Source organism: Hoplias malabaricus, chromosome 12 (assembly GCF_029633855.1).
Source record: "Hoplias malabaricus isolate fHopMal1 chromosome 12, fHopMal1.hap1, whole genome shotgun sequence".
In the NCBI taxonomy this organism is placed as follows: Eukaryota; Metazoa; Chordata; class Actinopteri; order Characiformes; family Erythrinidae; genus Hoplias; species Hoplias malabaricus.
Genome location: NC_089811.1, coordinates 37,340,777 through 37,355,827, shown reverse-complemented (window position 1 = coordinate 37,355,827; position 15,051 = coordinate 37,340,777). Strand labels below are relative to the sequence as shown.

The 15,051-nt window shown below is 38.0% G+C and overlaps 2 protein-coding genes across 2 annotated transcripts in view; one reads left to right on the top strand and one right to left on the bottom strand.

Moving 5' to 3' along the window:
* Positions 1-684: 684 nt before the first annotated feature.
* si:ch211-141e20.2 (nectin-1) overlaps positions 685-15,051 on the bottom strand; it is a 20,337-nt gene continuing 5,970 nt past the window's right edge. Inside the window, 7 exon segments of the mRNA XM_066686844.1 lie at positions 685-2,213; positions 2,415-2,541; positions 5,702-5,736; positions 5,738-5,842; positions 6,235-6,334; positions 8,888-9,193; positions 14,606-14,947. Of these exon segments, the coding sequence (XP_066542941.1) occupies positions 2,162-2,213; positions 2,415-2,541; positions 5,702-5,736; positions 5,738-5,842; positions 6,235-6,334; positions 8,888-9,193; positions 14,606-14,947 (1,067 nt within the window). The 3' untranslated portion in view covers positions 685-2,161.
* Positions 7,382-15,051, top strand: part of LOC136710441 (pyridoxal kinase-like) — a 23,468-nt gene continuing 15,798 nt past the window's right edge. The window contains exon 1 of the mRNA XM_066685939.1: positions 7,382-7,449. Coding sequence (XP_066542036.1) covers positions 7,382-7,449 — 68 coding nt within the window. The remainder of the gene's footprint in view (positions 7,450-15,051) is intronic.

The window sequence follows — 15,051 nt, the reverse complement described above, 5'->3', positions numbered from 1 at the left end:
GCGAAACAGGCACTGAATTACCTACCATCGAGGACATCTACCATAAACGCTGCCTGGGCAGGGCAAGAAATATCGTCAAGGACGTCACCCACCCAAATCATGGACTTTTCAGCCTTTTACCATCTGGCAGATGTTACAGGAGCCTCCGTTCCCGCACTAACAGGCTTCGTAACAGTTTTTTTCCTGAGGCTGTTATCCGGATGAACACTATTCAGGCACTTTAAAAAAAACACTGCACTATCATTTCATTGCACCTTCTGTAAAGTTGTATTTCATTCATCCTTCAGTACATAATGTAAATAGGTATATGTGGTTACTTTAACTTCCATAATCACAATTTTATATCACAACTGCACTTCATGTAAATAATCACAACTGCACTTTATGTAAATAATCACAACTGCACTTTATGTAAATTATGTAAATAATGTTATATGTTGCATTTCTGGTTAGATGCTGACTACATTTCATTGGCCCTGTACTTGTACTCTGCACAATGACAATAAAGTTGAATCTAATCTAAATCTAATCTACCTGTCTTAATTTGAATTTAGACAAGAAGGCCATCTTCCCATATTATACAGCAGACGTAGCTAGAATTCTGAACTAGAAGTTATAATTCCATACAAGAAAGGTGCACACACAAACAAATAACCAAGGATTGGTTTTATCACACAACTGGTTTATTAATTGTAATATCATATAATGAATATTGATTAGACATTCATATAATGAAATGGAATACAGCGATATATGAGGGAACAGGGAGATTAATATATGAGGGAATTTCTCTATGATAATTATTACCCTAGATTCTAGAAAGGCTATTGTTTATCCCAGCAAACTTTCAGTACCAACCCATGAGCCATGAGACCATGTGACCTTACATATCCACAGATGGACAGGGAGCATGTCGCTGACGGTGCTTTCCAGCATGACTTCCTGGAGAACTGCAGACGCAGGCCTTGTAGGTTGCAGCCGTGGGTGTTCCTTTTCTCCAAAGGCTTTCAGACGCAGCCGTCGGAGCTGGTGATGTTCTGAAGGTCTCTGTGGGCATTCTTCGTTGTCACTGATCTGAGAGAGAGACACGTCCATGCAGCTCTCTCCTGGGCAGGTTTCTCTTCATCTCAGAAGGTCATTCTGAGGGTGCGTGCGGCTATCTTCGCCGTTGCTGGTCCGGAGGCATTGTCGTCCTTTTGAGGGTCAGAGGTCTAGTCTCCTCCAATGCTCTGGATGTGGCATTGAATTTTTGCTGGAGTTAAACATAGCCCTTCTAACTATAGTTTTCTATTAGAGATAAGAATTAAAATAGAAAAATCTGTTCTTTCTGGACCATGAGAGGCCCAAGACTGTTAAAGAAAGCCATGAGAGAGCCTGCGCCTGCAGAGACGTCTGCAGAGCAGGGGGGCTCTCTGACTACCCTATCTGAGAAGTATTGTCTGCTGGAAGCAGGAGAGAGACATTCTTCAGAAAAACGTCTTCCTCTCCAAAATTCTCAAAGAGTGTGTCTCAGAGGAGTGTTAAGAGTGAGCCCCAAGTATGGTGTGTGACTGGCTTTTACCAGAGTTTAAAAAACCTGCCCCGAATGCCTGATTCATCCTAAATGAGGGAGGATTTCTTGCTCCTGATTGGCTGTTTCCTGTACCTTGGTAGTGGCATCACATAGGATTTATGACCCTGGACAAGACAAAGGCTTGAAGACCATCTCCAAGGTTTTGAATCATACTTTTGCAATATAAATGATTAGATGTTAACACAAAGTAATATCATTAAGACAACCATGTTCTACATAATTATTAACCAACTACACACACAGTATGTGACTACCTTGGTTCTACATAAATTCATATAAAACAAAAATGACTTTAAACACATGTAAATTAAATCCTCCCGGTTTGATTGTCTAAATGGAATTAATTTCAAACAGTTGTGCCCATATACAACTTGTTTTCCATGTAACAGTCTTTAAAAAGATATGAGGACATGGAATAAAGGTGGGTCTGTGTGTCTCTTTGCATCCTGCTTTTAAGAAGAGTTCCATGATCCCCAAAGACTCTGAGACGAGCTAAAGTTTGGGTATTTAAAATAAAACTCTAAGAAAGTCAAATTTCATATTAGCAATGAATACACATTCATCATATCATACTACGATATGTAGTCTTCAGTCATTTGCAGGTGATGGTGAATCGGTAGGGACAGGATTGTGGTCTCTCCTAGAGTAGATTAATAAAATGTAGTGTCACATATATTTATCTTCAATAAAGTATCATTTAAGGCAGTTAAAAGTTGCCAGAAATATTAGCCTCATTTCAGGCTAACTGGACTCAAAACAAGAGTGAAAATAATATTACCATTCTGGAATTCAAAATAAATATGTTAAAACTCTAAAAATAAAAACTCATGAATAAACTCACCTTGTTCTGTTTCTCAATTCTGCAAAAAATGTGAATAATTTCTGAGGTAATCCAAATTTCCAAATGAATATTCCACAAGCCAAAAGAAAGAAAATGATGAGCAATCTCCAACAAAATGTGTTGGACCCTACATGGAGAGAGGAAGAAGAATGATAAGAGTAGAGAAATGTAAAAAACAAAAGGCAAAATAATATTTTTCCCCTTTCTGGCAAAACAAGAGTAACAGCCAGGTACAGCATTTCCTCTAAGTTTCCTTCATAAACATGTACTTGTCCGTTGCTGTTGTATCACTGAATTAATAAAGTTAATCTAATCTTAAAATATATATTTTCTAAAACAGATAACAGTTGGATCATAATCTACCACAGTTAAGTCTCTGAGGCCTTATTAGTGTTTTCTTTTTGTGAAGATCAAATAATTTCAGGTACAAATACAGACATTTAAGTCTGGGTTTTTCACAGCAAAGTCTGATACTAGGCTTGACAGCCCTCTGAGTTGTGCTGGGTTTCAGTTGGAGTTAGGTGGCGTTCGAGCCTGATATGTGGTGGGACATCCTGTCCACAGCTGTTGGCTCCCATTTAAAATGCCCTTCAGTGTAACTAAGAGCAGCAAGTTTTCATTCCTGTTCTATTTTTTTATTTTGTGTGTCTGTTGCAGGTGCATTTGGGGAATGCAATTTGTTCCAGGTTTGGCTCTCCTGGCTTCAGCCGGAGGTTGTTTTATTTAAGTGTTGTCTTTGTGGTTTGCAAACCGCTTTAAAATATGGAAAAATCCCTAAATAAATAAAGGCCTATGTTGTCACTTGTCACCTGCTTTATTGACTTATGGGCTGGTCAAAAGCCAGTTTGTGACAACACGGGGGCTCATGCATCGTTGGTGGCTTTGTAGGGTTTTTGTTCCCTTTGGCATATGTTTTTTCTCCCGGCCTGTGTTTTGTTGCTTTTCTCTGGGATGTTTCTGAGTTTTTGTGGGGTGATGAGTGTGAAGTTATTCGTAGGAAATTTAAATTTAAAAAGTTTTTGTCATTTTATTTTTAAAACTGTGCTGGTATTTACATGGTCAAATCTAAAATGAAAAGGCAAATGAGGAAGTAAAAATGCAACATCACTTTGGCTTTCCTTTTTCTTCATGAACTGGATAATAAGAGTCAAAATGAAAATGAAATATGTATTAAGCTTTTCATTTTCATTAAATTTCTTTTTCATTTTCCACTTTGCCTTTTAATTTTCCAATATTCATTTTCATTTTCAGGCAGAACAACATGCAAATACATGTTTAGCAGTGGGCAAGTCTACTCTCCCTGCTTCTCATGTAATCAGCTTATATTTGCATGCTGTTCAGCCTCAAGATAAAAAGTGGAAAATGAAAAGGCGAAGTGGAAAATGGGAAGGGAAACAAAAATGGCAGTAATTTTCATTTTTTTATTTGTCAGTCAAAATGCCTCCAGAGCTGTGAGTTGAATCTTAATCTATGACTTTTATTGATCAATTTTTCATTTTAATTCTGTCCCATCTGTGCATACAGCCGTTGAAAATGAAAAGCTAAATACACATTTCATTTTGACTCTTATTCAGTTCATGAAGAAAAAGCAAATGCAAAGTGGTGTTTGAATTTTCTTTTCTTCATTAGCTTTTTCATTTTAGATTTGACCATGAAATACAGGCATATCTTTAAAAATGAAATGACAAAAAGCTTTTTAATTTTAATTTTGTCAGTGCTGACTCATGCTTGAGTGAAAAATGAAATTGCAAATGTTAACTGCTACAGATAAACAACTGAAAGATAGCATTGATACAAAGTCAGCATTGTCCATTTTTGGAAGTTTTGCCTTGGGAGGAACCTCCAACATGAATTGATTGATTGATTGATTGATGCAGTGGGAACTGCTTTTGTTTTGGTTAAAGGTGATGGAAGATGTTCCATTGTTAGAACAGTGTGCGCTGTAAATTGTATGATTATTTAGTTAATTTATTTGTACTTAAGAAACACTTCCTGATCCAGTCACTACATATCTATGTAAACATGATGCACGTTCCTCCTGTGAGGCAGCAGTTGTGGCAGATGGATATACTCTCATAAGACATGCAGCCACACACATTTTTTAAACTAATTCATGCAACTGTTTCCCCTCGGCCCCCTCCAGGGTGTATTCCTGCCTTGCGCCCAATGATTCCAGGTAGGCTCTGGACCCACCGCAACCCTGAATTGGATAAGCGGTTACAGATAATGAATGAATGAATGTTTCCCCTCGTTCAGTTAAACATGCTGATGGACTGTCTGTGTGTTGGGGCTCCAAGTGAGTTTCTGCAGGGAAAGTTAGATCCAAGACTGTTGTATGTTTGTAATTACTGTTTGGGAGAAAGTCACTGGAAATTTGACAGTCCTGTTTTAAAAGCAAAAAGGAAAACTCAGGTGAAAAAGACTGTTCTAGTTGCACAGTAGCTCTGTGTTCTGCCTTTCTCTCACTGTTACAGCTTTCTCAAAATGTTTATAGTTCTAGAGTCTTGTACATTTTTAAGACTGGTTTCATATCACTGCCTGGAAAGGAAGCTAGGATGTCTATTAAAATTGATACTGGGCTGCTAAATAGGGATTTCCATACAAAACTAACAAACTTAAAGTCTTAAATTGTGTAAATTCACAACCACAATTCCAGAAAATTTGGGATAGAGCCATGTTTACCAGTCCTTCAAAGGGCGACACACAATCCACCTACCAACGTGTGTTTTTGAAGAATGGGAGGAAACCGGAGCACCCGGAGGAAACCCATGCAGACACAGCGAGAACACACCACACTCCTCACAGACAGTCACCCAGAGGAAACCCACGCAGACACAGCGAGAACACACCACACTCCTCACAGACAGTCACCCGGAGGAAACCCACGCAGACAAAGGGAGAACACACCACAATCCTCACAGACAGTCACCCAGAGGAAACCCACGCAGACACAGCGAGAACACACCACACTCCTCACAGACAGTCACCCGGAGGAAACCCACGCAGACACAGGGAGAACACACCACACTCCTCACAGACAGTTACCTGGAGGAAACCCACGCAGACACAGAGAGAACACACCACACTCCTCACAGAATGTCACCTGGAGCAGGACCCTGGAGCTGTGACAGAGACACTACCTGCTGCACCACTGTGCCACCCATGTTAAAATATATTAATATGCTTCAGATAGGTTTAACTTGAATGTTGTATGAACTTTTCATATGTTGCCTCTGTGTTTAATATGTATTTATAGGTGTCTATATATCTGTTAAAATGGGACTCACCTCCAGAAACTGGCAAATAAAGGGAACCTACACTGTCCATACTGGTTAGAAACATTACAGAAATATAAGTCATTATTGTCAGAGGTCAGCTGGATTGTCAACTTGTCTCCATCACCAGGGCTGGAAAGACTCTTGTTCACTCTGGAATAAAAAGAAGCACAAAGTGTTAAAATTACTTTAGACAAATTGCTACAAATGAGGCAGTTTGTAACAATAGCGGAACCATTTTTGGTGCCATATAGAACCACTTTCTAAAAGGTGCTATATAGAAACATCTATAGCACCTTCACCCATCAATTTGAAGAACACTTTCATGACGTAAAGAACCCTTTAATCATGCAAAATGTTCTTTGTGTGCTCTGAGTTCTATATATAACAATTTACTTTAAAAAACTGATGGTTCTTCAAGGATTCTTTGGAAGTGTGTAGACATCTCATCACAAAACAGATCTAGCTAGGCTATCGCTAGCTTTGTCTCATGTTTGACATCACAGCAGCAGGTGAAATGTGGATGTTTGCAATTAGAACACCACCTGCTCCAGATGAACTTTGTTGGTTGTGGATTTGCTTCAGCGACACAGCGAAACTCTTGAGGCGTTGAACCTGAAATTATATACACATTCTGTGGAGGATCTGAGGGGAAAAAAACAAGACACATTAACTGATTGTTAAAAAATAAATAAATAAAAGCAAAAAAGGTAGCCTGAGTATGTGGAATATCAAATTTGGCCACAGTTTCTTTCCACAATTAACTTTTTTCCTGAGTATGAAGTGGTTTGTTGTGATGTAAACATCGCCTCTAGTGTTGAGTTTAAAGGGTAGATTATATAGTATGTATGCTCAATTGTTAATTGTGTAGATTTCTAATAAAAAATTCACATTATACGTATACAATGCAAATTGAACAGTATACAGTGGTGTGAAAATGTGTTTGCCCCCTTCATGATTTCTTTTTTTTTTGCATGTTTGTGACTCAAATATTTTAGATCATCAAACAAATTTAAATATTAGTCAAAGACAACACGAGTAAGCAGATTTTAAGGTTTTTATTATTAAGAGAGAGAAAAAATCCAAACCTACATGGCCCTGTGTGAAAAAGTGTTTCTCCCCCCAGTTAAAACATAACTCAACTGTGGTTCATCACCTGAATTCAGTTTCTCTAGCCACACAAAGGTCTGATTACTGCCACACACCTGTTATCCATCAGGAAATCACTTAAATAGGATCTGCCTGACAAAGCCAAGTAGACTAAAAGACCATCAAAAGCTAGAACTTAAACCAAAATCCAAAGAAATTCAGGAACAAATGAGAAAGAAAGTAATTGAGATCGGTCTGGAAAAAGTTATAAAGCCATTTCTAAGGTCAGTGTTCATGACTAAATCGTAAGAATGAGACTGGACAAAAATGGCCTGCAGGGAGGATTGCCACGACAAAAACCACTGCTGAGCAAAGGTAGGTCGGAAGGTAACAAAAGGTTAGCAATACTTCGCAAGTGGTAGATGCAATAGCCTGGGTTTATATAGTAAGTGAGTGATTATGTTAAATACAGAACAGCTGTAAGTTGAAACTCAGGTGACCCGGAGTGCACGAAAGAGTTCCCATTGGTTGATGGAGTCATGTGACCATCCGTTGAACCATGGGAACTGAAGTCCCCAGAGTCATTCACAGACTCAAGTGGTAATGCGGCCTGAACTGAGGGAGGAAGCGAGACGTCCACAGAGACAGGCATGGCAGTTGAAGTTTGGAAGGTGTGTGTCCCCCATTACATCTGCTGTAAAAGTAACACCGCATTTCAGAAAATGAGCATCATACCTACAGTAAAATGTTGCGGTGGTAGTGTGATGGTTTTGCTCCTTCAGAACCTGAGAGACTTGTTGTGAAAAATAGAACCATGAATTCCGCTGTCTACCAAAGAATCCTGAAGGAGAATATCCGGTCGTCTGTTTGCAACCTCAAGCTGTAACGAACTTGGGTTCTGCAGCAAAACACACCAAGTCTACCTCTGAACGGTTGAAGAAAAACAGAGTGAAGACTTTGGAGCGGCCTAGTCAGAGTCCTGACCTGAATCCTACTGATGCTGTAGCATGTTCTTAAAAAGGCGGTTCATGCTCAAAAACCCTCTAATGTGACAGAATTACAATTCCGCAAAGGGTAGTGGGCCAAAATTCCTCGACAGTGCTGTGAAAGACTCAAGACACAAACGCTTGATTGCAGTTGTTGCTGCTCAATGAGTTATTAGGGTTAGGGGCAAACACTTTTTCACACAGGGCCATGTAGGTTTGGATTTTTTTCTCCCTTAATAAAAACCTTCATTTAAAAATGGCATTTTGTGCTTACTTGTGTTGTCTTTGACTAAAATTTAAATTTGTTTGATGATCTGAAACATTTGAGTCACAAACATGCAAAAGAAAATAAAATGAAAAAAAATCATGAATGCGGTAAACACTTTTTCACACCACTGAGAAATACATCAGAGAAATACATATGAAATACATATGAGAAATACATCAGTTATTTGTCTAAAGGTGCCTTTTATGATACACAAGGGTCCTTATGCTTATGTAATTTCTACTGATTTTGTGCTTTATGCTTATGAACTATCCTAGTTAACCTACCTGTGAACATTTTTAATTTTGATTCTAATAAATTCACCCAACAATCCTTTTAATACAATATTTATACTAATTTCTATGCATAAACTGATAAATTCTATTGTCTAACACAAGCAGCTGAGGTTTTATGAGAATAATGTCACTACAAAATAAATCATTCTAACATCTGAAAAAGCCATTTGTTCATTTCACTTAATATTCTTCTCACTATAAACATTTTATTATTGGAGAGTAGGGCACTGGGCACTCACAGCAAACTCCAGCAAATGAGTTCAACCATTGGCTCTTGAGATGCAAAATGATCAGTTATTATCTCAGTATTAAACTTAGAAATATCTGTATGAGAGACAAAGTGTGGAGTGACAAATAACTTACGAATGCGTGGGAGTAGACACTATGCAACTCTGATAAATAAGGTCCATTATGGGGTAAACCTTGTGAAACCTCAGCATGACTGCTTTAGTCTGTAGCTATAACTACAATGCTCAAGCCTGTGATATAACAAAGTCAGTGTTCATTTATAAAAGGAAATATAACTATTTGTTTACAATGTGTGGCTGGCGCATCGACTCACAATGAATTATTAAGGCATAGTCATGTGTTTGTTCCTTGTTGAAACTGGTGTGATTCACCAAACACTGAACCTTCTGCTGGTTTTGTTCTTTTGATGGTGCACCAATCAGGTGACTTTTAACAGTGTAGGTTCCATCAGGGTCCACAGACTGCTTGGTCTGTACTTTCACAGAGTCATTCAGAGCACCCAGGCGCCAGGATACTTCTGCTGCAGGTCGTGCTTTAGCCGCAGTGCAGGTCACCAAGGTCACTTCAGATTGACCAGCAACAGGAATCACCTCAGTGTTCACACTGACAGTGGGAGGAACTAAGACAAAGACAAACGTGTCAGCATGCACAGAATGATAATAAAGAAAGCATGGAAATCACAGAAGGCCAGGGGTTTTTAAAAACTTTCCACAGTGCATTGGATTAATATCACTTCTGCATTTACTTTCTGTGTTGATATAACTAACATTCTGCCAATAGATTTAATAAAGGCATTGTCCTTCACAATAAATTGGAAATTGAGCATATAACGAACAGCTGGAAGACCAATTAACACTTATTAGGTCAAATTGACAACATGATTGGGTATAAAAAGAGCTTCTCAGAGTGTCAGTTTCTCTCTGAAGCCAAGATAGTAAGATGATCACCAATTCCACCATTGTTGCGCAGAAAGATAGTGCAGCGATACCAGAATGGTGTTACCCAGTGTAAATCAGCAAAGACTGTTAAGTTATCATCATCAACTGTGCATAACATCATCCAAAGGTTCAGAGAATCTGGAACAATTGCTGTGTGTAAGGGTCAAGGCCGTAAAACTCTACTGGATGCTCGTGATCTCCAGGCCCTTAAACGTCACTGCACCTCAAATAGGAATGTCACTGTCAAGGAAATAACAGAATAGGCTTAGGAATACTTCCAGAAAGCATTGTCAGTGAACACAATCCACTGTGCCATCCGCCGTTGCCAACTGAAACTCTACAGTGCAAAGAAGAAGCCATTTGCATAAGCAAGCTCCACAAGCTCAGACGTTTGCACTGGGCCAGGGGTCTTTTAAAATCGAGTGTGGCAAAATGGAAAACTGTTCTGTGGTCGGATGAGTCACGGTTCTTTATGGAACACTGGGACGCCATGTCATCCGGACCAGAGAGGACAAGGATAACCCAAGTTGTTATCAACGCTCTGTTCAGAAGCCTGCATCACTGATGGAATGGGGTTGCATGAGTGCTTGTGGCACGGGCAGCTTGCATGTCTGGAAAGGCACCATTAATGCAGAGAACTATGTTCAGGTTCTAGAACAACATATGCTCCCATCTAGACGTCATCTCTTTCAGGGAAGACCCTGCATTTTTCAACAAGGTAATGCCAGACCACATTCTGCAGCAATCACAACATCATGGCTACGTAGGAGAAGGATACGGGTACTGAAATGGCCAGCCTGCAGTTCAGATCTTTCACCTGTAGAGAACATTTGGGGCATCATAAAGAGGAAGGTTCGACAAAGAAGGCCCAAGACGATTGAACAGTTAGAGGCCTGTATTAGACATGAATGGAAGAGCATTCCTATTTCTAAACTTGAGAAACTGGTCTCCTCTGTCCCCAGATGTCTGTTGAGTGTTGTAAGAAGAAGGGGGGGATACCACACAGTGGTAAAAAATGGCCTTGTCCCAACTTTTTGGGGATTTGTTGACGCCATGAAATTTTGAATCAACATATTTTTCCTTTAAAATGATACATTCTCTCAGTTTAAACTTTTGATCTGTGATTTGTGTTCTATTCTGAATTTGTTTAGTGTAGGGCTGCAACTAATGATTATTTTGATAATCAATTAATCTGTCAATTATTTTGTCGATTAATAGATTATTAATTGGATAAAAAGGAAGACAAGCCAAATTTGGTTTCCTGTCTGTTACTAGCATATTCAGGATACCATCAGTGAGAACAGCTGCTTGCTGTGGTGTGCAGATCTTCTTCAAAACATAGTCAGCAATGCTGGGCTGTTTTTATCTGAGGTGAGAGAGAAAGTGTAGATATGAACATACTTTTTTAAGTTAATAACTACTGATCTAAAATGCAGACAACAATGCAGGCAAATTGAAATTACATAAATGGATATTGGGTGATGCTGCCATGTGCTGAGAATAAAAGGGAAATTCAACTAACACATATGATCAGATATCATTAAGATATTTAAGATTTTAGAGAACTAATGTTGTAATTGTATAAGGAACACACAACCTAACATTATTAAAAATTAGCGTTTACATGAAAAATTAACCAAACCGTTACATTAATTTTATATTTATCAATATTTAACACAGTGTATGTAATGTAATATACACTTATAATGTAATATACACTTGGCTGTGATACTCAAACACTAACACGCAATGCCAATCAGAAAATACCTTGAAAAAGGCTTTAAATATATTATTTTAAAAAATGTTTTTTTTTAAACTCTGAATGTAACTGCTGCCACATTTAAGGTGGAACGGAAAACTCGCTAAATACAAGAGTGATATTAACTTACTAAATATGAGACATCTTGTTTAACTACTCTAGCAGTGTCTAGTGACATTGAGTGAGACAAAAAACAGAACTTGTCACTAACGTTAGCTTGACTAAAACTATGGCTTGTTTTGGAACTGCTGGTCGAGCTGACACATTTAAGGTGGAGGAGAAAACTCAGGGACATGCTAAGGCTTGTTCGCTAAACGTGAGCGTAATATCAATGTACTAAGAAAAACAAATGTTGTTTAACTACTCTAGCAGGCTCTAGTAACATTGAGTGAGAGAAAAAGTAGAATTATCTTACTATACTTAATCTCTTTCACACATAGCTCCAACAGGCTTCCTTTTCAGGTGCTCATGCAGTGATGTTGTGCTGCCGTGCCATGCGAGATCAGCTGTGCACATTTTACACCTAACGCTGTTCCTTGAAGGCATTGATGTAAAGTGTTCCCATACTTTTGATGACTTGGGTCGTATATTTTTCTCTCTGCTTGTGCTAACATTATCCTCTGCTGTGACCGCCTCCGCCATTTTTCAAACCCTTCTTCCAGAGTTCCTCACATGTAGCAACTGTACCTATGTGTATAATAACTTAGACCCAACTAATCGATTATTAAATTATTTGCAAACTATTTTAACACTCGATTTTAATCGATTTAATCGATTCGTTTTTGCAGCCCTAGTTTAGTGTACCAAATTTTTTGGAATACGGTTTGTATCTGCATAGTGCTAGGGTGCAATGGTAAGCGTTTTCCACCAGGCCATCAGAGTTGTAGATATGATCATATTGCAGAAAACATGTGTGGCATTTAATTGTGAGATTGATAAATGGAAGGTCTTATATAGATATTTCCTTAAAGAAGTCCTGTTATCTCCATAACCATGAACGAAACGCTTATTCAGGATATATTCAGATCCATCGATATTGCAATTTGTTTACTTAAAAGTATTTGTAAAAATTGTGTGCTTCAGGTCCTCCCAATTCCTTACTTCTTTGTAGAGAGTTGAATTCTTGGTTTTTAATTTTCCAGTAGAATATAATTATTGCATAATCTAATACTTTGAAACAGCTAGTAGGTTGTTGAGAGGGGATCATCAATCATTTAGATCATTTATTTTTGAAAAAATGTACATTTTATAGCTGCTATTCTAAAATCTAAAATCATCCAAAGCTGTAGATCTTCTATTGTTTTAAGAACTGGTTTAAAAGAAGATGGAATAACTAGGTATTTTATGTTGCCAATGATGAAAGCCGAACATAGATTTATTCCAGTTGAAAATAAAGAGGGAGACATGAGCTTTCTTCGCTGGGCCCTCTCTGCAGTGTGAAACTCTGGGAGGTGAGCCCATTAGTAATAACTCTGGTCAAAGGTGAAGTTAAATACATGGTATGAAAGATTTTTCTTTATTATGTTTCAGTGGACTTTATGTTTACCAGATTTGTTGCTGTATTTGAAGCTTTCATACCCACATCTTAATTATTAATCTTTTTTGTATTATATCATCTAATTCACGTAGATGTTTTATTTCCTGCTAAATTTCTTATTTAAGATTTTTAGCATATTTATCAGTAATTAGGAAGGCAAGGCAGGAACACACCCTGGAGGGAGCGCCAGTCCTTGTGTGTACCAACGTGTGTTTTTGGAGCGTGGGAGGAAACCGGAGCACCCGGAGGAAACCCACGCAGACACAGGGAGAACATACCACACTCCTCACACAGAGTCACCCAGAGCGGGACTCGAACCCACAACTTGCAATGAATTTTAGAAATCAAAATAGCCATGGTGTAATGTTGGAGTCACAATAAAGCTGGTCTTCTATGTAAAGACTGTCCACTATAATGGTGGCTTGTCGTCTTTCTCCTCTGTGTAACTTAATTATTGGACCAGGTTTTCTTCTTCTTTCATTGATGTCCTTGAAGTACTTGTCTCTCCTGCGATAGCTTGTTCCCTTAATTTCCTTCCCTTTACATCTGACCATCTCTTTTTGCTTGTAATGTTCAAATTTGGCTATTACTATCATAGAGGATTTGTTTTTGGCTCAGAGTCTGTGGACAGGATGAATGTAATTGTATTCAGTTTCTGAAGGGAGCTTGAGAAATGATCACATACATTTTTTTATTTTTGCTTCAGAGTCGTCCACATACTCCTCAATTCTGGAGAATGAGGTTTTCCCACATGCTACATTGAATGCCCAAAACATTCTCTTTCGGGGTGTTTTCTTTTAAGATTATGTCCATTCTTCCTAATAGTGGCTTGTAACTCCTTATACATGGATTCCAGTAGTGTGAGATTGGTGTCCATGGCAGAGTGTTTCTTGGGGTTTGCCATTGTCCGTTCCACGATGCAGTGATCCAAAAATTGCAAAGTTCCTCCACTTTTTAAATCCCGGAATTTGTATAATATTATTCCCAGAAAGAAGACTGCCAGGCGTGTTGTTACCATCAGGGCACCTTCATGCTCTTCTTCTCATGCGTCTCACTTCTTCTCGTGAGATTCTAAGCTCACGGTTCACACATCTCCCTCCTCCTCTCGGTTCCTACTGGTATTTTGTATTTTATAACTTTAATTAACAATATCTTTTCATAATACATTCCTGACCATTCAGGCTCTTAAACTAGGATACACTCTGAAGCATTCTCATTCATACAAAAAAAAAAAAAAGGTGTATTTCAGTACATTTTAGAGTCAGACTATTTTAGAATGTTTGTTCAAATTGCCTGTGGCTGTGGCGCTCATGAGGAAGGTTTAATAAAAAATTAGCTAATTAATAAATGCTTAAATTAGAGAATACTGTAGCTCCTTGTATTCGTTTAACATTCTGTGACTTTTTCACAGGAGATTGACCAATACAAATGCACCAAAATTATTTTGATTAAGATCTATTCACAATAACCTGCATTACAACTTTCGAGATATGATTACATTTCTTGAACAGTGACCATATAAAGAGAGTAATTTATTATAAAAAAAGTAAAAACAGAAAACAAAAATATTGCTTTAGCAGCAAAATGTTAGCCAAAATCTATTTGCTTCTCTAAATTCTTCCTCAGATTGGATATTTAAATTACAATGCACTGAATATAATTATTTAAAAGCTTAAGTGATTAAGTGTTAATTCCAACAGAAAAGTCTTACACCTGATAGAATTTGGCATCTTTCTTAAACAGGACGTGGCTCATTGCTCTTTTAAGATAATCATAACATTAATCATAAATTCTTACCCAACACATTGAGAGTAATCTCTGTCTCAAATGGTCCACTTGGGAATGTACTGATGATGCAGATGTAGTGTCCTTCATCTAACAATGTAACATTCTTCAGACGAATGGTACCAATGAACTCTTGAAGGTTGCCAATGAATTCAACTCTGTTTCCTAATCCATTTATGTTTTCTATTTTGCCATCTGCAGAAATTGTGAAGAAATTCCTATTTGTTTGTGTTTCCCGTGTCCTTTTTTGCCAAGTTATCCGTACCGGTGTCTCAGTTGTTTCCACCAGCTGACAGAACAAGCTTGCATCTTCTCCTTTTTTAACAACTACACTCCGACCGATGCTCCTTACAGCTGTAAAAAAAATGCATATAAATGTTAGTTAAATGATAATGTGTATATATATATATATATATATAAATTAATTGGAGACTGTTTTGTAACAAATAAGCAACACC